Genomic DNA, 25,936 nt, shown 5'->3' with positions numbered 1-25,936 from the left:
TGTCTTCAAGACCGCCACCAATATTTTGGCGAAGTTTAATTCTAATAAATATTTCTCTGGTCTAAAGAGCATTAAGAACGAAGTTGTATTCTTTTTGAATTAATATTGCTGTCGTGGCATGTCATGGTATGTTGCGATAGAGTGACTCTTATTCAAGCGTTACATTTCCTATTATAGAGTACCCGTTGACTCATGCGGGACCCGTTACCAGCATTAGGAATCCATGCTGATTCCTAAGCCTGTAATTGGCCTAAAACCGGTAACGGGGCCTGTTACCAATTAGTATACTAGAGTAGATGAGCCTTGAGACCCAGTAGTCGTCTTGAGACCGTATTCTCTGCTCTAGCCAGAGCCTTGCCTGGCTCTCTGAAGTCAGATCTATGCCTTCGTGATCGAATGCCATCTTCGTCAAAACCTTGCCAAGAATTTGATCATCGTACGCGCACAACGCCGCGACGATTCTGCGCACTACTGGTTTGTTCATACAGTAGCCATCATGGTCAGACGCAGCATCATACTCTTTCACCAAATTTGCCTTTCCGCTGCTGCTTCTTTGACTGCGTGCTTCACGGCGGGCGAGCTCTCCTTGTCCCATCTCATCACACACGAACCATCCATGCCCACACATGCTACAGACCACCCTGACATTATAGTATCGTGGAATCTTGAGGGTGGTAAGCCACTGTAGAATACGCTTGGCATGCTTGCTAGCGAGCCACTGTTCGCAGCTGTCTAATCCATGATTGGGTTCCGGCCCACCCTTGATTATGAAACAAAGCTCGCAGCCGACAAATCTCCAAGCCTCAGTGGTCTGATGGATCCAGTTAAGTCGATCGATGAGATCGAGGCACGGATCGGCCGTGAAGATCTCGTTACTGGTCTCGGTCGGGATGACGATCTCTGCTTCTCTCTCGTTGAGTAGACGAATTTCAGCTTGTTTCCGGTTGAGATACGAAATGATCCTTTCCTGCTCATCTGCCGTAGTAACACTCTCAGACTCATTCATCTTGCCAAACACAGGAGCTATAGACTCTCCCCATGATCGGTTTGGTGGATCCAATATAGGAGATGATGATCCTGCAAATTGAACCCGCCTTCTTTTCGTCGGCGTTTGAGGAGTGATGATTATGAAGCGACGCTTCAACAAGTTCTGCCCCCCATTGTTCTTCGTGAAGGATTTAGCGCCATATGACGGAGCCTGTGGAGAAGATGGAGGTGATGACGTGAACAAGCAATTATGAGAGTCATCATCCAGACTCGTTGCACTAGGTGTACCGAACCATGGAGCAATAGGATCAGGTCCAGCGTGCACAAGCCTAGAGGCATATCTACTGGGTAGGTGCAAGAATTCGTGCCAACGAACTGACACCCATTCGTAACGCTCAAGTAACTGAGGCTGTAGATGCGTCGCGAAGGCCCCATCAAGCCCGTATGCCCTCGCTCGCTGTAGCGGGCGGTGGCCGCTCGACCAGGCGAATACCACTCCTCGATCCGCATTATCCGTCCGGTCATCAAACTGGTTAAAAGGACGGCTCACCTCACGAACGTGCTTATCAGCAATCCCAATACAGATCTGTCGTAAGAGGCGCAGCGTAATCCCCTGGTCCCAAACCTGTCGTGTGATACGTCTGACTATCTTGGTGAGGCGTTCAGTGGACCAATGGGGGCTGTCAGACTCGGGCCGGCTCCGGAAGAAAAAAAGGGAACAGCCATCGATATTCGGCAGTTGCTTTCGAGCAAGCATATTCACGAAAGGACGAATATATACAAGGTATGTATACATCAAGTGACCGACCTGGGAAGGGAAGAACCGAGCAACAACGAATTCCCTATTGGTTGAGCGCTTTGCTTTGTGACTACGGGTGACATAGATCATATAGCCGTTATATATGTAAAGGCCACGCTCGCTAGTCCTGTGATTACGCACTCGGACACTGAGCAGGTCTGGTGAACGGGACTGACCTCCGCACGTCATGAGCATCAGACCTGCCAGGTTCTCGCGCAATGCTTCTTCTTTCTTCAGGTATTCGAATATCGCCTTCTGGTTCCATCGCCCTTTTCGCGAAAGGGAGTCCGCTTGACTAGTGCAAGCTTTCAAGGTTAGTTCCAAATAAGCCTCTCCCAGCCCGTTCTTCAGGTGACTAACGAATGAAAATTCGTGTGTCGTATTTGCCATATCGTCTTTGACGGAAGAGAGATCGCATGGCGGTTTCCACCCATACATCAACTGCTCACAAAGACCCTCCGCGCGCGCCAAAAGCGCCTTCGGGAGACGTCGGAACTGTTCCATGTGAACCGCAATGTCGTCTCTGTATGACAAAATCTGACCGTCATCGCTCCATTTGAGGAGGAAGGCAGGTGTTTCTGAGCCTGCTATTGCCCTTCCAAATGCGAGTAGAGAGAATAACTCCTCGAATGGTGACTGTGATCCGAGGACTAGGTATTCTTGACGAACATTCTGCAGGTGTGCGAGCTGATTCGTCCGAGGGCGTCTCGAAATTCCAAGACGAGGGTAGTCCTGCGTTGGTACAGCGTACTCGAGGAAGAGAAGGCGTTGTATGTATATCAGCGCGGCGAGGTTAGACGTATATGACCTGGCAGGAAGAAAACCAGTGAGATCAGCCGAGAATCCAAGGACACCGCTATAATACACTAGCAGCGTTGAATCTGGGCGACCATCCATGACTTCCTCCGTGCAGAATGCCATGATTAGCCCAAATAGGAATTCTAGCACCTCTTTGATCCATGGTGGGAATTTTCCCCCGCCTGAATTCCTCATCGCGTTAGTTTTCCCGCTCTGATCCTCGTTCCGGTTGTGATCTTCCTCTTCACTCTCCTCATCTTCATCATCCATATCGTCGGTCTCAGAGTCGTCAGCACCCATGACACTACTCTGATCGTCGCTGTCGTCTCCGTCTTCACAATCATCCTCTCCATCGGTGCTCTCTACATCGCAGTCAACTTCAACATCGGCCCCATCAGATAGCTTCATACTTCGCCAGAGCTGCTCGGTTAAAGCATCATGCTGGGTCCAAGCCTCATGGTTCCACAGTGCTGATATCAAACGAAGCTGTGACTTCTTGAAACGGATGCCCGCCCGGCGCTGTCGAATGTCCGCAGGTAGGCGATAAGCTCGAAAAACCAAAGCGACGAAGCGCTTGAGGAGACGGATGTATTTCCTTCTACTTGCCGCCTTTCCCACAAATGTGAATGGCTTCGCATAGCACCCGTGAGGGCGTACACTACGCAGCCAACACAGAAGACTTCTGCTTGTTGCCCATGCCGTTTGCTCGCAGCGGTCCATTAGCATGTCCACGGCGGCAAGGAGAGCAGTGATTTTGCGTTCGTCATCCGCCGAGCTTATCATCCATTCATCGGAATAAACATCGCTAGATCGATTACTGACCTCTTTCAGTATCAGGCCCCGGCGTGAAGTCACAGGAGAGGGCGCGGTAGTTAGGTTTTTTAGCAGTTCTCGGTCGATTCCCCCAAAAGTCCGTTCCCAGCCGGTTCTCTCCAGCCATGGCCTGGGATCTGTGAATGTTGTGGTTTGTGAGCTCCTAGTAGTACCAGCCCCGTTCGCCAAGTCCCCACCTGAAAAGCCTTTCTGTCGGCCTCTCTCACGCTCGAAAACATCTTCAAGATGATCGTAAACTTCCTTGCCTCCGACTGGTCTGGTCGTAGACCCGCCATATTCGACAATCCAGTAACGTCCCCCCGAAGGACTTTTAGTCCACGCTTGCAGGAACACGGGTTCATACATGGCGTTCCTTCGCACTCCTAGCTGGAGTCTTTGCTTCTCATGCGCCGAAGTTATATGACGAGACATGACCTGGGAGCTGCCTGTACGTTCAATGCAGAACTTGCACGTAAACCCGTGGACGAGGTGTAGGTTCGGGTCTGGGGATGAGCCATCTTGTCGTACGGGAGCTTCAGAAGGGCACTGTAGTGGTGAGGTGCGAGCCTTCAAAAGATCGGTCACCAGACGTCGCTCAGCAGCAGGTATGTTATGCTTCGTTCGGAGATGCTGACTGACTTGAGCAGGGCTGGGAGAAAGGGCAACGCGGCATACGTCGTGGCAACATATGAGCACTCGAGCATGGACGTCAATGGAGAGATTGACCCGTGAAAACTCTGCATCGTCGGACATGGTGCCCTGTTTGTCTCGTGACCGATTCCGTCAGTAAGAGGATGATGCAGGCGAAAAAAGCTTTGACGAAGGACGCCAAGTGGAATGGATGCCGGCATCGGGTTTTGAGGTCTCATGAGACCATGGAAATAGGAGACATGGCGCCAAAGCTCCCAAATTGCATTCATTACAATTGAGTTTCCGGCGCACCCTTTGCCATACGAAAGGTGCTTTTTATTCGCGTTGACAGGGAATCAGCGCTGGGATCCTGGGTAGTTGGAGAAAGATCCAAAAGGGGAAGGTGCGCGGGCCGCAAAAGTTGGTATTGGGCCCATTACCCGTGGTAATTGGTACAGTAGGGTCTCTGGGCAGTACGCGACTGCAGAGATCGGTCAAGCAGCTTCCGAGCTGCAAAAAGGGCAACGAGCCATGTGGGGTCCGTGCGTCAAGGTCGAGGGCACCAGGGGGCCCAGAAAGTCGAGCAGCCGGCGGCTGCTTGTGTTGTTCGGGCAGCTAAAGCTGCAGTAGTCGGTCGAGGCAGCGTTGAACTGCAGGCGAAAGTGAGAGTGAGGGTGCGATGACCCTCGATGTCAAGCAGCAGGATGCTGCGAATGTCGTCTGGGCAGCCGAGGCTGCAGAAGTCGGTCGTATGGGAAGTCGAGGGGCACAGAGGCCGGAATGTCGCAGGCTCGCGAAGCCGAAATGTCGAGGTGAGAAGAAGTCGCAAATACCACATATGAAATGGCGCCCGGGGGCGATGTCAAGAGCTCGCGAAGCTCAGTGTCGTTGAAGACACTTGTCAGGAAGAAAGGTCAACTCTCTGAATCCCTTTCTTCTAGCAGCTGTTAAGGCCCCGTTGGTCCCACAGTTGCTTTTGTTGCCATTTTGGCCTGTAAAAATTCTTTGCCTTAGCAGAGCGCTAACAGCGGGTGCCGAGGAAAAATATTTTACAGGAGAGAGTTGCTAATAATTAAATGAGTACTTCTATTGTGTTGAGACAGTGTGGCTAAGGTGGTCCGACCTACTGGTGGCTGGGATGTGGATACTATTTAAGGGGCTGTGCTCCTCTCAGACACATGTAACTTAGAACTAATAACAACACAATCAACCCGTTTTTGCTTTAACGTGCATAACGGTCTTGCCTCGAGTTTCACGAATCGTATTGCGCGATCACCGGCCACCGATCCAATAAATAGCCCAGTTCATTCAGAAGGCTGTGGGCGATCGACACGAGCAGACACGGTCTGATCTAGAACGCCTAGCACCATTAGATCGACATGGGCTAAGCTTGTTTTCGGCTTTCAGCTAGCCACATATTCCAGGGGTTCTCTCACGATTGCCGAAATGCACGGGGCCAACTCTGACAATCTACTACTCACCAATCATCGTTCTCATTTTAGCTACCCCCGGTCACTTTTAAACTTCAAACCAGTCGCAACAGCATAATCCTGCTTGGAATTAATTAATACTTAATATATAATATCGTCTTAATGTCAGCTTTTAATGCATAGTAAATTATATATTTTAACCGATATACTCTCAACGACTTTGCCCCCCCCCCGTCTTCAATAGCGCGATTTGAGTTTGTATGGGTTTTCTACGACTTAGCCCGGCACGGTTGTTGCTGAATTGTTGTTAGAGAGGCAGTCACTAGGAAACGGCGTCAAACTCTGAGTTTGACCTGCGCCCATTTGAATACAATCGTCGCAAACATTCAAACTCGACACGCTAGCAAGTGCAGCTAAACACGGCGCTCGAGGCGGCGCGCTGGGTAGTCCGATAGCGGAGAGAGCTATACCAGATGTGGAAATTGGGACGGGGCCCGTCCCATTTTAGAACTCCCGGGCGGAATAAATTTCATTCATTTATTGACCGTCATTGCCACCCCTTTTCACTCTGGCAATCTTGCATGCCCTCGTTCATCGTCTTACGGCGGACTAAAATGGAAGCTGAACAAACTATGCATGAATCTCCAGTGCTGATGACTCCTCCTTCGTCAAATGCACGCCGCGGACCACTCTCCAGCAAAGGCGACAATGCATGTCAGCCTCCTCATATTTCGGCCGACGTCTCAGCCCGACTATCGTCGCCGCCTCAGGACACAGCGAGACATCTTTATGAATTCAACCATTTCGCAAAACTACCCGCAGAAATCCGAAGTGAGATTTGGAACCTGGCGTTCTCTCCATCTTCTCCTCGAATTTACATTCCGTACGCGCGCCGAATAGAAGGAAGTGGGAGGCAGTACCCTCACTATCAACACGACGTGCCAGGACTTATGTTCGTGTGCAAAGAAGTCCGGGAAATCATCATCAGAAATCGAAAACTTTCTCTCATCTCGGGCAGATATGACGTCTGTACCTGTGAATATGTCGACCGCATATATGGCTGGGTTGATCCAAAACGCGACTCACTCTATATTGATCTCCACTGGGATATCCAAGATCATTTTGATGATATCGAGAACGTCTTTGAAACTGTAATTCTCTGTCCAAAGCACATTGGGAATGCGATCCATCTGGAGGAACTGTCTTGTTGATCTACATCACTATCTCGTTTTTATTCCTCGGAATCACGCCCATCGTGTTCGTCGAGGGTCAAAGAACTACAACTCGTGTGCCGATCATACAGCCTCCCAATCTCTAGGTTCTCGGTTGGAACCCAGAATGACTTTTTAATCTTTGATCTTGACAAGGAGAATGATGTAAACCGGTTTCTAGCGTTACGGAGCCGTCTTCCAAAGTGCGACATTCCCTGGAACGATATCGAAGATGATTTGCGTCGAGAAAGAAACCTTGATTGGCAACTTGGAGTACTCAATGATTGGCGTGCAGGGGTAAAGCGTTTCGAGGGCCGATATCATATACGACTTGGTGACACCGACAGCGAAGAGATGCGACATCATCCCTTGCCAAAGGATGTGCAAGTAGACGTTTTGGATGTTTTTAATGATACTTGGGCTGATCCCGATGGCATTTCGGATGTTTTCCATGGCTATTTTTGGTTCATGCTGCCGTGGGCGGATTATGCAACTTTGGTCAGCCAACTTTGGGCCTCCTCCATCGGTGTAGAAACATTTCCCGAGGTACGACGGGTTGTACAATTTCATCTAGAAGGATAAGACACGCAATTGACAGCTTCATAACTGAAATGACGTATATAGTCTTGGATGAGTTTCGTTCTGCCTGGGTCACTTGAGACGCCCGCACGCGCCATTGTGGGAAGCTAATGACATAGAGTGAGATGTCTGTTTCGCATCTTTGGCTCCCCTGCACAACGAAGCAAGCCGTTGTGCTGAACGGATATTTTCATGATTTCGTGGTCACATAACGTGGTTGATAAGCGAGTTAACCAGATAAGCGAGTTAACCAAAAATACCTCAACCTAGAATATTTCTATCCAGGGCTGCCGTCAGATCAATCAAATCAGATGGGGACGTAAATCTGAACTGAACTGATACTTTACCCTCTGTATCTGATCTGATTGATTGATTAATAGATATCTGATATATAATAGGTCACGTGGAGCTATTCCCAGCCTCACGATTCTGCCCGTGGGATCTGACTGCCTTGTTGCTTAAGCATAGGCCCCCAGAGTAACACACCCTCCCCTTATCCAGTTCTTCAGTAGTTGGATCGACTCAATGCTCGATCCAAGTAGAGAGTGTCGCTGTGAGCTGACTGTAAGCTTCGCAAGACTAAATGTTCTCTCACAATCGGTTGACATGGCCGGGATTGCAAGGACATCCAATGCAAATCTACTTAAACGCGGAAAAGCATTGCTATGATCAATCCACCAAAGAACAGGGTCATCTACCTGTTCCGGCTCGAGCCTATAGTATCGTTCAAGCTCACTGCTTGTTGCCGAGAGCTTAGGCTGCCGACTTTTCATCCACTGCTCAAACCTACTTTGCTCAGGTCGGGGCGTCAACGAGGTGGCCAAAATACTCTCAGAAGCATCATCGTCGTTTTTCGAGTACCAACGCTCAAAGTAGGTTATAATGCCATCCTTTGCATCCCGAAGCCATTGTAGCTGCTCTGGGGAAGTCCAATTAGTCTCCAACCACCGGAGGCCAAGGTCCGGATTCAGAACAACAGAGGCCGCAAACAGAGGCGACCGCCCCAGAAGAGTATAATATTCGTTCAGCTTAATCCAAGCAGCGTTTATGCTTGCCCTGATACTAGCACGCTCTTGACCCTCCATACTGGCAATGTTACTTACGGAGCGAGCATCGTCCTGCAGGTAGTCTCCTCGAGAATGTACAGGAAGAGCACCTTCGTTAAACAATGGGCTGGTGGATGGACAAGCCGAAAGAACCGTTTCGCGACGGCGGTGTAACGGCGTGATCTCAAACCCTTGGAGTCGCGATGGTAGTCGTGACTGGAAGGGTCGCTCTCGAGTTTGCCCTACTACAGATGGCCGCGCAGACATTGACTTCGTATCCGCAACCGATTCAAGCTCCTCCCCATGAGCTCTACGTCTTTCCTCCGTAGCATGATTCGCGGTTTCATCCTCGGAGAGAAGCCTCCAGTATTCTAAATGTTCCAGAATATACTCCATCCCTGTCATGACCTCCCAGAGCCGGCCGTGGCCTCCACTTGTACCCCATCCTTGTGTTCTCATTGTCATATTGTAGATCGGCTCTAGGATATGACTAACTTCCCTAAGGACCCTCCAGTCATCGGAGGTCAGGATATCGGCCGCGGGAACCCTTTTTAAGGCGTCTGCTTCTAGCTCTAAATTTTGGATAAAGCTATTGAGCTCAGACTGCTTGATCAAAGCGCGCTCGATCATTATATAGGTCGAGTTCCACCTCGTAGCGTTATTCTGTATCACTTCCAGCTCAGCTATTGACTCTTCCGCAAGCTTACAGATGTCTGCTTCCTCCTGTTCCCTGGCATGCGCTTTGAATGATCCAATCTGCCTCCTGAAAGCAAGTAGCCGGCTTTGGTGTGAGTTACTCCGATCAATAAAGTGGCCAAATATCGAAATAAAAGCTAGTCTATTTGGAGACATCCACAGATCGAAGCTGATGTGTATCTGTGTGACGGCTTCGTCAAGCTCCTCCCTGACGGCAGCGTTCTTCAAAGAGAGTATGTCCTCCAATTCTTTCTTGGCTGAAGTTCGACCCCAGGGTATCTGAGCATAAAGATCAGAGTCTAACTGACGAAACAGCTCTTATAGGTAGGTACTCTCGAAGGTAGAGAAGGGAAGATTAGAATCAATAATATAGCCAACTAAGAGTTCTCTCATCCGTGCCATCTTCGCTCAGGGATGAACCAGGGAAGAAGAGGCTGGCCGTTTCTTGGATGCGCTTCTTTGAAGATCCAGAACTGACGAATCGTCGAATGAACCCGGTTCAAATGTCTCGGTGATCCTATGAGCTCTGAAACCGTCAGTGATAGCCTGGAGATGGGAAAGTCCGACAACTTGTAAAGACGAGCTTGTGCCGAGGATGTCGACTGAGCATTAAAGAATCGTGGCGCGCCCTTGTCATCACAGAGTCGGCAACACCAAATATCTCCGCTAGATGTATTATCTCTGTTCAATTCCGCGAGGAACCAGCCATGGTTTCCTATCCAGCTTCGCCGGCCTCTGCTCTTCCTCCTATCTACGAGGCTCGCAATGACAAAATGTCTTTGGCCCCAGGTAATCTTGTGAAGGTCGTCAACGGAAGAATCGGTAGTCGAGGCCAGAGCCAAAGCTGCAGCATACTGCTTGGCGATGCTCTTGGGTCGGGACCCGAGACGAGGAAACGTAGGTGGTGGCGATGGCGACGGGCTGCTGACAATGCTGCCTTTCAAAGCGGTTTCGGACATTATAGATTATAGTTAGTAGAACATGTGGATGGCTTGAAACTGAACAGCCAAGATGCGTTCCTGACGACCCAAGGCTTGCTTTGTTCCTCTGGCTAAATCTACATCGTATCAGAGCGAGAGGTAGAAAAAAGGGGTGACCTGCCTTCGTATTCGCCTCTACCTGAGACCCCGGCAGGCAAGGGTCCAGGACCAATCAGCTCGGCTGACCTCTGTAACATCGTGGCTTCCTAGGGAGAGTCACGTTTTCCGGAGCCGGAACATACAGATAATCCGGCGTATCTAGGGTAGCTGCTCTCCATTCACATATGTCAGATGTACAGGCGTTGTATTTGAATTGATTGATCTGACAAAATTCCATATCTGATTTGAATTGATTGATGCGGCGCTTCGGATGCTTAATTTTGGATCATTTTAAAGGGTTTGCAGGGTAAGAAAATATTTGCTTCATCATTTGACTGGGACATCCTTAATGGTTGAGAATCAATTGATCAAATGTAAAGAGAAGAGAATGAGGGATTTTGTAACACATGCTTGTCTGTGACATAAGCTTATCATGTACGTTAACCTTAACTGTACAAGAAATCCCTTGACTTTTAAGTAAGTGACTAAAGCTGTTTTCTTATACCCTCCTGTAGGTGGTATTATCTTCGTCTGTAATGTCTGGACCTACACCATCGCCTTTTATTAATCCATTAAGGCTATATATTGTAGTGTGGTCACCTCAGCCCCAGAGCGTCAGTATAGCGTTGTGCCTCATTTTTAATGTAATGCTGTATTAAGGTGCAGTTGCAACTGGTGTGCTGCAAAAGTTGCATCTTGAGATATAAAATCTCTTCATTCAGGTCATTCATGCAGCTAGACAGCTCTCTATGGCGTTGCTCTGTAGCTTGTTCATCGAACTGGAGTCTCGAAAAATGCTCCCTCTTTCTCATGCGACATTTGTCGGCAGCGATGCGGTTTCTCTCTTGAATTCGCTTATGTTTTATATGTTGTTTGCGATTAGTCATGCCGCTGCTGACGTTGATCCCATTTCCGTCAGCAACAATCCCTCTCCTCCTCTGATCATCCGTGTTATTGTCTCCTTTGGCATTGCGTCTAGCGGATTCTGAAGCTGCGCGTCCACTGAGCTGCGTCTTCCTCTTCCGACCGGGCTTATTGGGTAACTCTTGTGATGACTGCAGCGAAGGAGTCAAGGTTGACAGTGGTTCGTCAGCAACCGTTACCAGGCGATCGTGTGATAGAGTCTGGTTCTTGACGGTGGAGTATATATTGACCCAATGGTCTCCCGAACTAGATTCCCCGTAGAATAACAATTGGTCTTGGGGAACGTAGTCTTGTCTGGATAGGGTAGTGATGCCGACTTCATTGTGGAAAGCACCCAGAAAGGCTGGCGGGTTCATAGACTCCGAGAGCTCCCATTGTGGGTAGGACGGAATGGCCGCGCCGTATACGGTGAGATCGTCTCCAATAGCCTCGTCTGGGGTGTAGCCGACGAGCATTCTCACCCCTTCCATGTACGGAAGGGAGTTCGTATGAGCATCTGCTTTAGAATATCAGCTCATACTGGTCAGGCATGGTTGCAAAAATAAACCTACTATGGCTCATATATCTGCCGAGGGTAGGAACAATGGCGTAACGATGCTCTCTATAGATGGCTATCAGTGGCTTGCTGAATGAATCGATAAGTGTAGAGGTTGGCGTCTAGAAACTTTTTGTAACTTGGTAAAGTCAAGACCTTGGGTTTGAGACGAGTTTTGCGGGAGGTTGATGTGGGTGGAACGGACGTCCTATTGCTTCTGGATTGCCTCCAGCCCCAACCGCTCCAAGCCTAAGGCGCAACCCAGTGGCAACTCAGTGACGCCTGGGTGTGTATGGGTAGCATCAAGGCCCCTGAAACGCGCGGCCTGGATTGAGGAGGCGACCCAGAGAGGGCACCAATGAGCGGTTGGTTTGCCGGCTAAGACCCTTAAGTTTCCGGAACACATGTCTTTATACATCCCGAAATGTCAAAGGGTGCGTGCAGCCTGCAGATCTGAGTTTTAAGTCAATAACTGGTGGGTTATTATAGTGGGGGCTCAACGCTGCATGCCTCGCCAGAATACAACCCCCTCTCCATACTTTGATTGGACAGGAGTCCTCGGAGCGAATCTGGTCGCTGTGATTGGCCACTGGAAACTGGAAAGCAAGATGAAGCGAGGGCTATGACTCGCAATGACGCGCCGCGTCTTAACTCAATCTGCAAACCTCGAGCGTCGCACCCGGAATATGAGGAAGAGAATGAGAGAGTTCGTCTGGGCAGCTGCGTTGGCCAATCAAACCATTACGGAGGCTCCGTAAGCCCAAGCTTAAGGCTAATTGCCGATCAGGTGGTGCCCGAGACATAAGTGTCATTGGTTTAAGCAAGCCATCCCATCAACGGGCTTCCGAGTGCTGGAGTTCCCCAATTGAATACTTTAAGTCGGTCAACGGCAAATAAATCGAATGCCTGCAACGAAAAGGATGACGGGTCTGATGGGATATGCCGCTGATACTGGATGATTTAAAATTGGGGTCTTCAGAGCTGCCAGTCCAGAATGAGACAAACCCACGGCCTCGGCCCATTTTAATTGCTATTTACAAGTACCCTTCAACGTGTGGTTAAATCTCAAGCGGGTAACTTCTCTATCGTTAGACCAATTTAGAGACAACTAATAATACTTACCGCAGGAGGGTTCTTCCTTTCAAATCTGATACTAAACGCATTTGCCAACGCGTCGAAAAAGCATGCATACTAAGGTACCTGCTGTTTTGAGGTTTATCACTGGAGGCTTACCGCAGTCGAAGAGGTTTATCCCCGCACCCTCCCTCGTCGCCCTAGCCCGCCGATTTTCCTTCCCCATCATTTCAACTTTGAAAACCCATCAAATATTTGATCAAAAACACCTTCACCCGAACCCACAAGATCCCACAATTTCGGACAACTGGCAAAGGGAGCCAGTGGCCTCTTAATTTGCCATTACAACTACCAATTCTTCCCAAGATCAAGATGGCTTTTTTTGCGTCCGACGGTATCTGCCCAGCCGATCTCTATCAATTCTCGGACCAGCTGAGAGGAGTGGACAGCTACAACATCAAGCAGCCTTCCCCAGCAACACTAGAGAGAGAATCACTACTAAATTCGCGACAGCGCGGCAACAGCGCAGACGTCAGTACTCAAAGAGGTCCAAGTGTTAATCTACGCACCGCGTCGCACAAGCCGAAGAAGCGGTTAAGTGGCTTATAAGAAGCCGTCTTCCTCAGAAGCATTGAAACAGCCACGCGAGAACCATAACTTGGCTGAGAAGCGATACCGGAGCCGGCTAAAGAACCATTTCGAAAGTCTGCTCGCCATATTACCAATGCCACCCTCTAAAAATGGCAATAACCATGATAGCTGCGACCATTGCTTTAGCAGAGCCAAAGTGCTAGCCCTTGCGCGAGAGCGCATCGTGTCGCTCGAGGAGGGCTTTGAGGCGATGGCTAAGGAGCGGGACCAGCTACTGAGGAACATCGCTCTAATGTACGAGTTCTCAAATCAAGAGTGAAGCGTCACTATCTGGCAAAGAGCTATATATGTTGCCTTGTAATATTTCTATAATATTTTTATAACGGATGCACAGAAATGTACGGACCAACGACAACCGATTAGGACTCACCAATCATTGCTCCGGCTTTACACCCCCAGTCACTTTTAACGATATCAAAGACAGTCATCTAAGTTTCAAACTAGCAGCAGTTCCGCAGCTCTCAATAGATATGAGTTAATTAACTTAAATAATAAATAAATACTCTCAATCCTACTTTTCAGTCCATATTAAGATTACATATTTTCCCCCGTATAGCCTACACGACTCTGCCCCCACCCCCAGTCTTTAATAACGAGATTTGAGATTGTATGGGTTGTGTAAGACCTGCCTAGGCATAGTCGTTGTTTAATTATAGTTATGCTCGATAGTATCCGCCCTTTGTGCCGACGATATGCTGGAAAGTTATACGGGCTATAGACACCAAGTTTCTGTTATATCCTGCATTTCGAGCTTTCCTTTGCCCTGCGTCCTTGACTTCTTAACCTGCCACACCACTACCTCATACACCAGCATTGTCATAGCAGAGGCTGGTATAGCCCCGATTAAGCTAGTGCCCATACCAGAGTATAAGGCACGCCAGCCTTCTTCCCGCAAGATCGTTTCGAGCGTGCTCATAATACCCCGATTTAGTCGGGGAAATCTCTCCCATATTTTCCCTGCATTGCACACCTTTTCGCTTTGTGAGCTACTCCCACGCATCAATAGGCCTCCGCCATCCCTTGCTCTTGCGTGTTCAATTGGCGATGAAGGGTATACTTTCTGCTGCGTTTGTAATCTTGTTCGAACAACTTCGTGTGGATATGTGGCTATAGTTGCACACGCTTTGCTCGCCACGCTAGCTGTGAGTACCCCTAGGATCTGGAGCCATTCCTGGCCTTCATGCCAATTCCCAAGCCCTGATCCAGTCAAGTATATCTTAAACTGCTCATATAATGGAAACTGTACGGCTAAGTGTGTCACCCCAAGCAGAGCTGGAGTTAGTCCTGAATAGAATGAAGCGGCGCCTTCTCGGCAATACATCTTCTGAGCTACGTCTATGGCAGACTTGTATTCTCTCGGAGTATTCTTCGTGGATTTACTTGACTGAGATATGAGTCTGGTTTTGATAACCCATAATGGATTCGTGAATAATATAGAAAAGATACCTCCAGTAACTGCAGATATGCTTGAGCATACCCAGGTCTGTTGTTGGCCGTTTGGCAGAGGTTAGTACTACCCGCGATAGTTTTGATAGAATGGATAACAAAGGTGACTTACTGAATACTTTCTTTAGCGAATCATTAATCTTATGATATACTGTGAAATATATGGCCCCCCTAGGAATATTTGCTAGCATGGTCGGTCCGAGTCCTTGGTACATGCCAATAAATCCGCCTTCATGCCATATTGCTCGCCCAGTGCCTATGAGACCTCTCTCTTGGAATGAACGTCGCTTTCTGACAGGGTCAAGCGTCCACAGTTGGAGTCCACCTCTTCCTTGTAGTTTGATTTTCATAACGTCCAGAGGACTTGTTACGATGCTAGAGGCTATCGCACTGGTGGCTCCGGCAAGACTTCGAATCGAGTTATCGGAGACACGGACTGTCAGGTGTTCCAGGTGGGAAAGGCGAGGAGCTGGTTCATGTGGACGTTTATCGTGCTCATGAATACTGATACGTCCCTTTTCGGCGCTCTGTGAACTACCAGAGGATGGCTCGTGGCGCTTGGAAGGCATTATGGCTTGTGAGAGTGAACACAATGTGAAGTCGTGGTGCAGATGGTCATTTAGTTCGCATCGTATCATTTCCAAAGCAACAAAATATGTAATTATACCTATCCCTTCGGTGAGGCAAGGACTTCCAACTGTGTAGTGCCGGTTTGTAGCCTATTCACTATTGTGAAGTGATTTCTCCTTGGTTTCGGTTATGAGCGGAACAGCTGATAACACCACATGTCATGCCATTAACCAGTTCAATATGAAGTGGAGACGTATCTACCGTACATTATTTAACTAAGCGTCACAAAATACATGGCTTATGTAATTTTCGCTCGGCCGGTGCGTACTAAAGAAGCAGGTTCCAGGTGATACTGACCTTGTATGTTGCCACCAGTGACGTAGTTTTGCAATAGAGGAGGAGCAGGATGCAACCCTCTGATGTCAGGTTGCAATCGATCGCTCCAGACCATAAGAATATACACCACTGTCCTTCCATGCTTACTCTCCCTGACATATTTATTATGTAAGTCTCCATGCTACCCCTCTGAGACAACTATAGCGACACCCCCCCCTTCCTTTGAGATGTCAAGCGATAAGACTTTTTTTTCTTCCACTAGGGCTAGTGCTGGCTTGCTACAAAATACAGGGCCCTCGAGATATCCGCGTCTAAAGCCAAGCGTGCATCTCCTCTGCTATTCCACTTCTAATTTCTAATTATCACCAACTTCGATCTACCGCAATTATAATCAGTCTAAAGGGGATTATATCGATAAAATGGACGACCCGTTATGGACATGGCCAGCCTGGAAATTCGGCATGAAACAAGAGGATTTGTTTACCAAGCTCCACGACCAGTACAATACCTACACGATCCCCATCCAAGATGCTGAAGCTTTTTATTGTGACATAGCCGAAATATCCTACAAAGCGCAGTCGACAGCCGAATTTCACTATTTAGCTAACTATCGCAGACAACAACGTCTCTCCGAATTAAATAAATCTCTTGAATCCGCAAGTCTTGAAATCATTGGAAACCCAAAGCTTATCAAGATGCCTCAGTGGGAACATGCAGTCCGGCTCTTCCAAACAAACTCTTTGGACTCCCTCGTCCGATACTTCGCTTCTTACCTCCCCACCGACCACATTTGGCATCCGCCATGCCAAGATTCAGCCCTTGCCGCCACTCACGCTTTTTCCACTTCTCCTTTACCGAAAAGACGGTGCAAGCGCCACAAAACGAATGAGGCGGTCGGCTCCGGGAGACAGACCTTGGTGTCGTCGTCGATGGAGCTTGGCCGCCTTCCAGCGAAAGACCAACTTCTGGCGTCCGACAAAGCCTTGAAATCTACTTGTCCTGCTGCATTTTCCTCATTTTCAGAAAGGGCCATTAAGCATACTCGACCCCATGAACACAGCTCCTACATCAGCCATGGGGTAGCCGTGTTGACTTCTGGTGATGGCATGTCGACCATGTCAGATTTCGATACATTTACAAGAGCTCAGTACAGGATTAAAAATACACTCAACGAGACAGTACGACTTGACAAGAGATTATCTACTAAAATATCTCTCAAGCAGGTTGACCTTGCAAGCAAGCATTCGGGAGGTCAGAGAGTGCGTTGTGTTGATTCACAAGTGAGCGCATTCCCTGAGACATTGATATCTTCACCCCCAGATTTATCACTTCCAGTGTCTTTACAGATTCCAGTCGCATCAGATGGCATTATTCAAGTTTCTGCTGGCGTTACCGTGGGATTGAAGCGCAAACGTTAAGCGACAAAAACTCTTAAGGAAGCTTTTTCGTCTTCACATATTCATATTATACCTTAAAAAATCACAAAATCTCGTTGAAATTAGTATTGGGAGATCCAAGACTCCCTCTTTCCTTAGAATCCAGACTATCTGTCTGAAAATCCTAAATTCAAGTGTTTAGAGTCCAGGATGAAATCATTTAGAGATATAAACTCAAGAAGAACAGTCATCTCAGGATTTAATAAAAGTTGAACAAATATAAATGTTCCATTTACCACTGATGCGCAATGTGAACAACAATTAACGCATTATTAATTAGAGCCAGATCAACTCTTTAATCGAGCATAAGCTTCGGCAAACCCGAAGATCTTTGAATCCCGAGCACTGTACCCCCGGAGAACCGTACTAGCATGTGGCTTATAGTATAAAGAGACGATAAAGTAGGTTGACATCAGGATGATGGTGATAACGGTGCGAAAGGAGCTAGCACCCCACAATAGGACACATGGTACGTACGTAGTTGACACATGCCTTGATGCCCGTACTACGTCACCTGCTCTCAAATACTGGGTCTAACACCGACCCCTCTATTTTCAACGAAATGTTTTTGAGGATTACTATGCCAATAGGAACCGACAATTAAATACACCTCAACCTGTTCCCTTTTTCAATCACTCACTTATCCATAGTTCCAAATTATTATCATGGACCAGCAAGAAACCTCCGAGCTCAATACAGGGAACAACAACCGTCTCTTAAATCGATATGGAATAGTTCCTAGCAGAGGGAAGCTTCTTCATCACCAGTTAGAAGTTAGTAGATATATTCTGTCTATAACCAGTAAGAATCAAGCTGACTCAATATTCAATGGAAGAGGATGAAGTATTTCGATTCGGGCGATTTTTCCCCTCATGCAAGCTTAGAGATCTTCTGATATCAGGACTGTCGCAACTGGTAGCGAACACCCCATTCGACGGGATATATCGATCCCTACATGTTCAGTATCAGGCTCTAGCAATCTCGATGAAAGTACCGATCAGTATTTATTAGCTGAGGAGAAGACTGGCGAGCTGAAGCTTACTGCCCAAAGTCACCTTCAACAAGAGACGGAAGCCCAGCGAGAGAACGAGCGTCGTGAAACAAAGCAGGAACATAGCTTCTAGATGTGGGCCGCCATGGCTTAGGTAGCCGACCCGCCTGGTTAGGAAACAGAAACTTAATAGCATCAGAGGATACCCATCTGTTACATGAGAGGGTTCAATATGCCGAGAACCCTAGCGCACTTTCATCGCAATAGAAAATCTACAACTTACACAAAGTCATAATGTTTACAAACGACATAGCTACTATATGTTACAAATATACTAGCTTTGGCTATGTTTCCAAGCTCCAACTCAGTGTCTCGTTCTTCCGAGAGATGATGACAGTCATTACCGATGGAGGGCCATCAACAAGGCACTCAAATATATTCACCGAGACAAGATGGAGGGAGCTGTACTATCACTCGTATAGTAAATGATCGCATAACCGGCGTAGAATCAATCCTAGATTCAAGTTCCTTTATGCTTTATCACCTAATGCCCTCTGTTTCAAAACGATGTGTCGAAAATCCAAGTAGTTCTCCACGCCCTGCCGCCCGACTGCTCGAATGCATAGCAGAGACATCTTGCCATTAATGCCAGGAACCTGGGTTAGAAATTTAAGAAATGCTTAAAGTTGAAATAAAACTTACACTGCTTCTTAGACACCTAGTCTAACACACGTCAGATCTTGGGGTTGGGATATGAACAGTTGCAAATAAATGATCAAGCTTCTACCCGCTTCCAAGTATACCCCGAGAGATGGCTCAGCTTAAACCCCCAGATTGCTTTTCGTAACTTACGTACGCAATACGGATATACTTGCATCGCAGCCTCAGATAATTCTTTATCGTGATGACACGCCGTGGTCAGGATCAAGCCAGAATAGTTAGATAATGCTACTGCGTCCTCGGAAAACTCATCATCTCTTTCACATGCTAGGTTTAGCACGTGCTTAAACAAGGCATTTGTAAGTGGGGTAACGTCATGTGCAAGGTCCCAACAAATCGACTTATCCCTTTGAGTGCCACAGCCCTTAGGAAGGTCACTCGCCCCATTTAGCTTAGTCATAAGGTTAGTACGTGCAGGGTACCAGAAATTCGTAAGAGATTTGACAAGTCTGTTAGGTAGCTCTTTGTAACAATCAAAACTGCTGGGACTTTTACCATCATACAAATTAGTATGTGTGGAAAAGTACCGTTAGTTTCATTTATCTTGATTGGCTCTATACCCCTGTCGTGACCCCGCCTAAGGGCTGTGGCACTCAAAGGGATAAGAATCACAATTCTACACTCCATAGAAACAATGACCGCCTAAGCTAGAACATTTTCCCTGTGACGCTGCCTAACGATATATCTCCGCTACCATGGCGGGAACATCTCTCTGGGACTACATCTTCATTCGCGCATCCATATTTCTCTTACACATTATCGCACCACTCAGCGTTGCTTATTCATTAGTCAGCCTGCTAGCCCGCCTTCCATTTCAGTTCCCGCGAGTACTACAGGCTTGGCTCTCTCTGGAGACTCTTTTCTATTTGGTTGTCTACCTACCGCTGAACAAATACCTCCAGAGGGCCGCAAAACACCCCGTCCCGCCCTGCCGCGCCGATCGTCGGAAGTTGTTCCTAAAATGCCACAATAATATTCCCGACCCGGCTCAGTACCTAAGAAAATGGTTCCGGAATGCGCCAGTTTCCGAGATTAAGCGCGATAATGTCAAGGACTTCTTCCGGTGGGCATTCTTGAACACAGGAGACCATGACTCGACCTACGACGAGGAATTAGAAGAGTATACTCAAGAGATAGAGAAGCTGCTAGGCAAGAAGCTAGAGCCTGGCCGCGGAAACGCCAAATGCCTCCGGTTAACTCTTGAGAAGGTAGAGATGTTGCATCGGAGCTTAACGTGGTATCTAGTAAGTTACTCACATGACTATGCGCCCAAGTACTGGCTCATATACCCCAGGTTGCTAACTCTGTTCGTACTACCCTCTAGTGTGTGTTTGTTGTCGACACCATAGCGTCTATCTCTTTACGATACCACTCGTTCAACTTTCATCGCACGTCGTTTTCGCAGTTTCTCACTACCTTTCCCCTACGTCTTTTCACTCTGTTTGCGACCTGCACCTCCCATGCTAACAGGCTTACTTACTGGCACCGTCCACATACGTCCAAGACAAGGCTGCCTATTCTATTCGTTCACGGCATCGGCGTGGGGCTTTACCCATACATAAACTTCTTAGCCGACATCAATGCCCATGATGCCGGGAATTCTTCAGATGGGCAGGTTGGCATCATCGCTATAGAAATTATGTCGGTAAGCTCTAGGATAACATACGAGGCAATGCTGAAAGACGAAATGTGCGATGAGATTCGGCGCATATTGACCGCACACGGGTGGGAAAAGTGTGTCTTGGTATCACATTCGTAAGTACCACTCCTAAAGTGACTCCATTCCCTTACCCATTGACATTGACGGTGGAAAGATACGGAAGCGTGGTTGGCGCGCAACTCCTTCGTAGCCCGGAGGTCTCGCAGCATATTGGCCCTGCATTGTTTATTGACCCCGTGTCTTTTCTACTTCACCTACCTGACGTGGCCTATAATTTTGTATGCCAGCTCTGTCCCCAAATTGACTGATGACACTGGCTAAACTCTAATGCTTTAGATATATAGACGGCCAAGTCAACCTAATGAGTATCTACTCTCCTACTTTGGTTCCAAGGATATAGGCATAGCTCATACGCTATTCCGCCGTTTCTTCTGGGCTGATAACTTATTGTGGAAGGAGGATATCCGAGATCATCCCGTGACTGTGGTCTTGGCTGGCAGAGACAGTGTGATCGATACCAAAGCAATACGGGCATATTTGCTGGGGTCAGACAATTGGATCTTAGAAACTACGGACTTAATGGATCTCGGTCAGAAAGGTGATAGATTAGATGTGATCTGGTTTCAAGATCTGGACAATGGCCAGGTCTTTGATGAAAAGAGGACGAGAAGCAGTCTGGTTGAGATTGTCTGGACGTTTTGCAAGAAGTAGCCGACACAATTCGTCCTATTTTACAGTGGTAGGTTGAAATGAGGTTATCGAATATGATGAGCAAGTTCTCCCGATTTGCATAGAGGTTAACCTCCAATTTCCTATAAGTGGTCGGCCAGATCCTCCTGGCCTTAGCCGCCGACTGAGTCCTCGCGAAGCCCATGGATGTCTCCCGCACTCCCCGATAGATCGACCAACAAGGTATAGATAGCCAAAAAGAGTTGCACAGGGCATAATAATGGCAACCTGGCAACCAGCCCGTAACTTTTCCCAAAACTCCAGTAGGGATAGCCCATAATGTCAAAGCGATGATAATATAGAGTCCCACAAGCTGCAGCCTGCTTAGTACGCTGTAGGTATAGAAGCACAGGGGAACATAAACTTACCATGGCTCCCTCCAAATAGTTAGATTTCCCATCCTGCACCGTGGCCGTCACGACTAAAACAGATACAGCGAAGATAACTGTCTCAACTGCCCCAAGCATCAGCAAGCGTGTTGAAAGTTGCTTATGTGCTCATGATAACTCACAAATATTGAAATTCAGACCCATCGGCACATTTATTGCCCAACCCAAGACAACCAGCAACGGCGTAACCAGCAGCGCAATCTGGATGCTGGATCCGATTGCAACACCCGTGGCCTTGTTTCCACGTAACCAGTCAGATCACAATAAAACAACCAAGTAAGGAAGCAGGTTGCCACTCACCAAATCCATCTTATTCCTTACAGCCATCACACACGCCGTGGCGTGCTCGGCTGCGTTGCCGACAATGGGGATCAGGATCAAGCCAATAAAGCTCTTGCTAGTATGCGCGTCTTTGGCGATGCTGTCGATACTGCCAACCAGGTAGTCTGCACAGAAGGAGATAACAACGGTCACGGCAACCAGTACCGCTGCAGCAGACCAAGGACTCATTACTGATTCAGGGTCGTCCCCTCCCTCGTCAAGGGAGGAAGTTCCACCACTCCCCTCGCTGAATAGATTCTTGTGCGTCCGCAACTGGAAGCACAGATAAAGGGCGTACAGGATAAGAAGCATGATGGCCGTCCCGCGTGAGTGCCAAAGGATGGATTCGGTTTTACCATGCTGATCCGAGCTGTCGAGGATGCTGTAGAGCTACATGTCGACATTAGTGTTCTTCCTGATGCTTATTGTATCACAATTCCTGAGGACTGGGCTCTAGAAGGCTGCTTACAGTGGCGGGAATGATCATTGAGGCGGCTGACAGCGCTAACAAGGAGCATGTCGTTTGTGCCATCGCAAGATAACCTTTAGATTTAATTAAATAAATTTTGCAACAGAAAGGTGGCCACTAGTTACTGAGCCCTGACCATCGACATCCAACACCCGCTCCAATATCGTCTCATCGGGACTGTTCACTGATTACTGCAAGTAACACTGCTGTTGGCACAGATATCGTGACGTAGCCTAGCTCCTGGTCGTAGATAGGGAAGAATAGACGTTCAGTACTATTTGTTATAAGAATGCTCGCTAATGGCAGTTCAATTTATTCTATAGCAAAAAATGATTTACTTACTTAAAGACTGATCCAGAAGTATGAATGGGTACTAGACTGAGTACGAGAAAAACATCAAGTAGTGATAATCTAAAGCCAGGACTCGAGGTACGAGGTTGCACCTCCTCAACAGTTTTGGAACAGTCACTTAATTAATTTGCCGTCATTCTATGGCGTCATTAGCATTTCAAGGCAGTATGCTCATAAACAACATATGCTTATGGAGGATTTTTGAGCATTGCAATCCAACAGCGGGGGCGTGTTACCCCTCTGCCTACGGGTTAGCCCGTAAGGCGGTATATGATCTCATTGGATACTGTCATGGCTATCGACTTATTTGTTACGGACCAGTCGTCATGCCTTTCACTAACCCCGCCTTCTCAACATTTCAACGTTGTCTTTTGTTCTCTCACGACGAACAGATTTATCTCATCGGCGCTTAAAACCACCACCACTGCTGAATTGAGCTCACTATGCGTGAAATTGTAAGTCCGCTTCTAATCCTGCCTTGGAAGCTCCACAAACTAACCTTGAACTCCCTTTTCGCTATAGGTGCATCTCCAAGCTGGCCAATGTGTGAGTATCACGCCCTTCTCGTTACATTTCTTTCTCATTTCTTCCTAATGCAGCATAGTAACCTCAATAGGGCAACCAAATCGGCTCTGCCTTCTGGCAGACCATTTCGGGCGAGCATGGTTTGGATAGCAGTGGCATGTAGGCAACCCATTCGAAACGCCACTTCATCCTTCTCACGCATCAATCTAGGTATAATGGGACCTCCGAACTACAGCTTGCGCGCATGAACGTCTATTTCAACGAGGTGGGCGATATTGCGTGACCCATTCCAAACTATCCTCGGCCTCTGATCGAGTTCGCATAGACATCCAGCAACAAGTACGTGCCACGTGCCGTGCTCGTTGACCTAGAACCTGGCACAATGGATGCGGTGCGCTCCGGCCCGCTTAGCCAGCTCTTTCGTCCCGACAACTTTGTCTTTGGACACTCAAGCGCCGGAAATAACTGGGCTAAGGGTCACTACACCGAGGGCGCCGAGTTAGTTGATCAGGTACTGGACGTGGTCCGTCGTGAGGCCGAAGGCTGCGACTCCCTCCAAGGTTTCCAAATCACCCACTCGCTCGGTGGCGGTACGGGCTCCGGCATGGGCACGCTGCTGATTTCCAAGATTCGTGAGGGTGAGATTGATACCACTGATACACATTTCAATGCACTGTCTCTCACGGTTCTAACCGCCTATTTAGAGTTTCCGGACCGTATGATGGCTACCTTCAGTGTAGTACCGTCTCCTAAGGTGTCTGATACCGTCGTGGAGCCGTATAATGCCACGCTGTCGGTCCACCAGCTGATTGAAAACTCAGATGCGACTTTCTGTATCGATAACGAGGCTCTGTATGATATCTGCAAAGGTACCCTGAAGCTGTCGAATCCTTCCTATGGCGACCTTAACCACCTCGTATCAACCGTCATGTCTGGCGTGTCAACTTCGCTGCGCTTTCCCGGACAGCTAAACTCTGACCTTCGCAAGATGGCCGTTAATTTGGTAGGAAGACTCGTTTCATCTAGGCACATATCACTGTAATCGAAGAATGTTGTGGCTAAGCATTCCTCCTCGTCTAGGTTCCGTTCCCCCGCCTACACTTCTTCATGGTTGGCTTTGCGCCCCTCACTAGCCGTGGCTCGCACTCATTCAGTGCTGTCTCTATCCCCGAGCTTACCCAGCAGCTGTTTGACCCCAGGAACATGATGACAGGCTCTGATTTTCGAAACGGCCGCTACCTGACCTGCTCTGCTATCTTTCGCGGAAAGGTGTCTGCGAAGGAGGTGGAGGACCAGATGCACAAGATTCAGCAGAAGAACTCGGCTTACTTTGTTGAATGGATTCCCAATAACGTGCAGACGAGTCTATGCTCTGTCCCGCCGCAGGGGTTGAAGATGTCGTCCACTTTTGTCGGTAACTCGACCGCCATCCAAGAGATCTTTAAGCGCGTTGGCGAGCAGTTCACCGCTATGTTCCGCCGCAAGGCCTTCTTGCACTGGTATACCGGAGAAGGCATGGACGAGATGGAGTTTACGGAGGCTGAGTCCAATATGAATGACCTGGTATCGGAGTACCAGCAGTATCAGGACGCAGTCATCGACGACGACGTCTATAGCGTGGAGGAGTATGACGAGGAGGAAGTCCCCGCTAAGGTCGACGCTTAGTCTATCGCAACCTTGTGGTCGGATAGCACATGGCTTGTCAGAGTGGGCTCACATAAGGTCATGACGCCCTGTAGAAGCAGCGACTACTGAAGGACAATCATTATATACCCAACAGGGCTTGGTGGTCGCTAGGCGGTCTATATAGTTCGCGCTATTACGAATTAAAGATCCCACATAGCTCTCGAGTGGTTGAAAGACGTCTAACAACCTCAAACAGAGCCTCGTGATACGTCAGATAAAAGACTCATCATCCTTGACGGTCAGGAAAGCCATGCACAGGTCAGACTTTTGCGGTTTTCACCGTAAATCCTCCCGCTATAAGACCGCTGACGAGCATCCAGGATGAATGGATAGTTACGTGCCTTCCGAACAATGTCTACTGCTGTTACCTACCAGCACATTGTTCTCATTATTTGCAGCTATTAGATAATGGAATTTTTAATATCATCAAAGGTGCGTATCGGAAGGAACTCTAAAACCTGGCTAGTTTGATTGATTCTACACCGGACAATTAAGCCAACTTTATTCAGACATATGCGAAAGTCGGAGAGGCGCGTATGAGAAAGGAGATGATATTATACGACTAGAGACCTACTGGACATTGGCCTATTTGACTGAGAGCAGAGATGTGATTTCTATTGCACAAGAATGCCGGGGATATGCTTATACTGGATCTCTGGAGGTCTCGCCTAGGAGTCTACAACCCCTGAACATAAACGGCTTCAAAGGCAGGCCCTTTGCGGTCCAGACTTCCATGTCTATCATCGAGACTCTTGTGGCTCACTTATTGAGCATGATCATCCTTGACAAGCCTCCCCCAACACCAAAGTTCTTTGCAGGCTTGGGCAGAGTCGCACAGCGAGTCGAGACTGGATACCCAACGGTACAGGCACAATAGTCATCACTGGTCACCATCTTAATTGTCAATCCACCTCATTCCTCCACCACGGTTCTCGACCCCGCCGAGGCCATCCTGCGGACGTCTTCCCTTCATCAGGATCAACAAATACTCTACATCTAAAAACGAGACAGTCTTCAACATCTCATAGAGCGGTGAATTATGAGTTATATTGGCT

General features: G+C 48.1%; 11 protein-coding genes across 11 annotated transcripts; 7 read left to right on the top strand and 4 right to left on the bottom strand.

The window, feature by feature from the left end:
* Nucleotides 1-88: 88 nt before the first annotated feature.
* FOBCDRAFT_227368 (uncharacterized protein) lies at nucleotides 89-4,532 on the bottom strand. Its single transcript, XM_031195061.3, has one exon. The coding sequence runs from the start codon at nucleotides 4,148-4,150 to the stop codon at nucleotides 251-253; it is 3,900 nt and encodes a 1,299-aa protein (XP_031028915.2). The 5' UTR covers nucleotides 4,151-4,532; the 3' UTR covers nucleotides 89-250.
* Nucleotides 4,533-6,110: 1,578 nt separating this feature from the next.
* FOBCDRAFT_241601 (uncharacterized protein) lies at nucleotides 6,111-7,358 on the top strand (the record flags this gene model as incomplete). Its single annotated transcript, XM_054705441.2, has 3 exons — nucleotides 6,111-6,658; nucleotides 6,725-7,214; nucleotides 7,293-7,358. 3 exons carry the CDS (start codon nucleotides 6,111-6,113, stop codon nucleotides 7,356-7,358), a joined length of 1,104 nt encoding a protein of 367 aa, XP_054561416.2.
* A 3,306-nt stretch (nucleotides 7,359-10,664) lies between these two features.
* FOBCDRAFT_251704 (uncharacterized protein) lies at nucleotides 10,665-11,966 on the bottom strand (the record flags this gene model as incomplete). Its single annotated transcript, XM_054705439.2, has 2 exons — nucleotides 11,544-11,966; nucleotides 10,665-11,488 (listed from the first exon to the last, which is right to left on the bottom strand). The coding sequence occupies exons 1-2, from the start codon at nucleotides 11,551-11,553 to the stop codon at nucleotides 10,665-10,667; spliced, it is 834 nt and encodes a 277-aa protein (XP_054561414.2). The 5' UTR covers nucleotides 11,554-11,966.
* Nucleotides 11,967-12,926: 960 nt separating this feature from the next.
* On the top strand, nucleotides 12,927-13,248 carry FOBCDRAFT_227363 (uncharacterized protein). The gene has a single exon (XM_059609745.1). The coding sequence runs from the start codon at nucleotides 12,974-12,976 to the stop codon at nucleotides 13,208-13,210; it is 237 nt and encodes a 78-aa protein (XP_059467473.1). The 5' UTR covers nucleotides 12,927-12,973; the 3' UTR covers nucleotides 13,211-13,248.
* A 1-nt stretch (nucleotide 13,249) lies between these two features.
* Nucleotides 13,250-13,546, top strand: FOBCDRAFT_227362 (uncharacterized protein). Its single transcript, XM_059609744.1, has one exon. It carries the CDS (start codon nucleotides 13,326-13,328, stop codon nucleotides 13,509-13,511), a length of 186 nt encoding a protein of 61 aa, XP_059467472.1. The 5' UTR covers nucleotides 13,250-13,325; the 3' UTR covers nucleotides 13,512-13,546.
* A 299-nt stretch (nucleotides 13,547-13,845) lies between these two features.
* Nucleotides 13,846-15,328, bottom strand: FOBCDRAFT_251702 (mitochondrial carrier domain-containing protein). Its single transcript, XM_059610959.1, has 3 exons — nucleotides 14,912-15,328; nucleotides 14,638-14,809; nucleotides 13,846-14,468 (listed from the first exon to the last, which is right to left on the bottom strand). The coding sequence occupies exons 1-3, from the start codon at nucleotides 15,265-15,267 to the stop codon at nucleotides 13,965-13,967; spliced, it is 1,032 nt and encodes a 343-aa protein (XP_059467471.1). The 5' UTR covers nucleotides 15,268-15,328; the 3' UTR covers nucleotides 13,846-13,964.
* A 711-nt stretch (nucleotides 15,329-16,039) lies between these two features.
* On the top strand, nucleotides 16,040-17,076 carry FOBCDRAFT_227361 (uncharacterized protein). The gene has a single exon (XM_059609743.1). The coding sequence runs from the start codon at nucleotides 16,066-16,068 to the stop codon at nucleotides 17,020-17,022; it is 957 nt and encodes a 318-aa protein (XP_059467470.1). The 5' UTR covers nucleotides 16,040-16,065; the 3' UTR covers nucleotides 17,023-17,076.
* A 563-nt stretch (nucleotides 17,077-17,639) lies between these two features.
* Nucleotides 17,640-18,319, top strand: FOBCDRAFT_227360 (uncharacterized protein). The gene is made up of 2 exons (XM_059609742.1): nucleotides 17,640-17,813; nucleotides 17,876-18,319. The coding sequence occupies exons 1-2, from the start codon at nucleotides 17,706-17,708 to the stop codon at nucleotides 17,933-17,935; spliced, it is 168 nt and encodes a 55-aa protein (XP_059467469.1). The 5' UTR covers nucleotides 17,640-17,705; the 3' UTR covers nucleotides 17,936-18,319.
* A 1,127-nt stretch (nucleotides 18,320-19,446) lies between these two features.
* Nucleotides 19,447-21,190, top strand: FOBCDRAFT_251699 (uncharacterized protein; the record flags this gene model as incomplete). The annotated part of the gene is made up of 4 exons (XM_059610958.1): nucleotides 19,447-19,995; nucleotides 20,076-20,506; nucleotides 20,566-20,689; nucleotides 20,748-21,190. 4 exons carry the CDS (start codon nucleotides 19,447-19,449, stop codon nucleotides 21,120-21,122), a joined length of 1,479 nt encoding a protein of 492 aa, XP_059467468.1. The 3' UTR covers nucleotides 21,123-21,190.
* A 194-nt stretch (nucleotides 21,191-21,384) lies between these two features.
* Nucleotides 21,385-22,385, bottom strand: FOBCDRAFT_106521 (Sodium/calcium exchanger protein-domain-containing protein; the record flags this gene model as incomplete). The annotated part of the gene is made up of 5 exons (XM_059607708.1): nucleotides 21,385-21,453; nucleotides 21,509-21,594; nucleotides 21,652-21,763; nucleotides 21,830-22,240; nucleotides 22,320-22,385. Coding segments are annotated over 5 exons (744 nt in total), but the record flags the coding sequence as incomplete, so codon positions are not given.
* A 647-nt stretch (nucleotides 22,386-23,032) lies between these two features.
* On the top strand, nucleotides 23,033-25,040 carry FOBCDRAFT_251698 (beta-tubulin). Its single transcript, XM_059610957.1, has 7 exons — nucleotides 23,033-23,125; nucleotides 23,193-23,216; nucleotides 23,287-23,354; nucleotides 23,406-23,460; nucleotides 23,521-23,833; nucleotides 23,900-24,198; nucleotides 24,276-25,040. Exons 1-7 carry the CDS (start codon nucleotides 23,114-23,116, stop codon nucleotides 24,858-24,860), a joined length of 1,356 nt encoding a protein of 451 aa, XP_059467466.1. The 5' UTR covers nucleotides 23,033-23,113; the 3' UTR covers nucleotides 24,861-25,040.
* Nucleotides 25,041-25,936: the final 896 nt, after the last annotated feature.

The sequence above is a fragment of the Fusarium oxysporum genome, chromosome VII, assembly GCF_013085055.1.
Source record: "Fusarium oxysporum Fo47 chromosome VII, complete sequence".
NCBI lineage: Eukaryota > Fungi > Ascomycota > Sordariomycetes > Hypocreales > Nectriaceae > Fusarium > Fusarium oxysporum.
This window is presented reverse-complemented; position numbering and strand designations above follow the sequence as displayed.

Excerpts from the sequence above, each read along its gene's own strand:
- FOBCDRAFT_251702 (XM_059610959.1), bottom strand. The coding sequence starts at position 15,267 with ATGCCTTCCAAGCGCCACGAGCCATCCTCTGGTAGTTCACAGAGCGCC. Across the intron at positions 14,810-14,911 it reads GAAGGCGGATTTATTGGCAT|TAAGTCACCTTTGTTATCCA; the intron begins GTACCAAGGACT and ends GAAAGTATTCAG. Across the intron at positions 14,469-14,637 it reads AAAACCAGACTCATATCTCA|ATATACTTGACTGGATCAGG; the intron begins GTCAAGTAAATC and ends GAGCAGTTTAAG.
- FOBCDRAFT_251698 (XM_059610957.1), top strand. Across the intron at positions 23,834-23,899 it reads GATTTCCAAGATTCGTGAGG|AGTTTCCGGACCGTATGATG; the intron begins GTGAGATTGATA and ends CCGCCTATTTAG. Across the intron at positions 24,199-24,275 it reads GCAAGATGGCCGTTAATTTG|GTTCCGTTCCCCCGCCTACA; the intron begins GTAGGAAGACTC and ends CTCCTCGTCTAG.
- FOBCDRAFT_227368 (XM_031195061.3), bottom strand. The coding sequence starts at position 4,150 with ATGTCCGACGATGCAGAGTTTTCACGGGTCAATCTCTCCATTGACGTC.
- FOBCDRAFT_227360 (XM_059609742.1), top strand. The coding sequence starts at position 17,706 with ATGGACCAGCAAGAAACCTCCGAGCTCAATACAGGGAACAACAACCGT. Across the intron at positions 17,814-17,875 it reads TTCTTCATCACCAGTTAGAA|AGGATGAAGTATTTCGATTC; the intron begins GTTAGTAGATAT and ends ATTCAATGGAAG.
- FOBCDRAFT_227363 (XM_059609745.1), top strand. The coding sequence starts at position 12,974 with ATGGCTTTTTTTGCGTCCGACGGTATCTGCCCAGCCGATCTCTATCAA.
- FOBCDRAFT_227361 (XM_059609743.1), top strand. The coding sequence starts at position 16,066 with ATGAAACAAGAGGATTTGTTTACCAAGCTCCACGACCAGTACAATACC.
- FOBCDRAFT_227362 (XM_059609744.1), top strand. The coding sequence starts at position 13,326 with ATGCCACCCTCTAAAAATGGCAATAACCATGATAGCTGCGACCATTGC.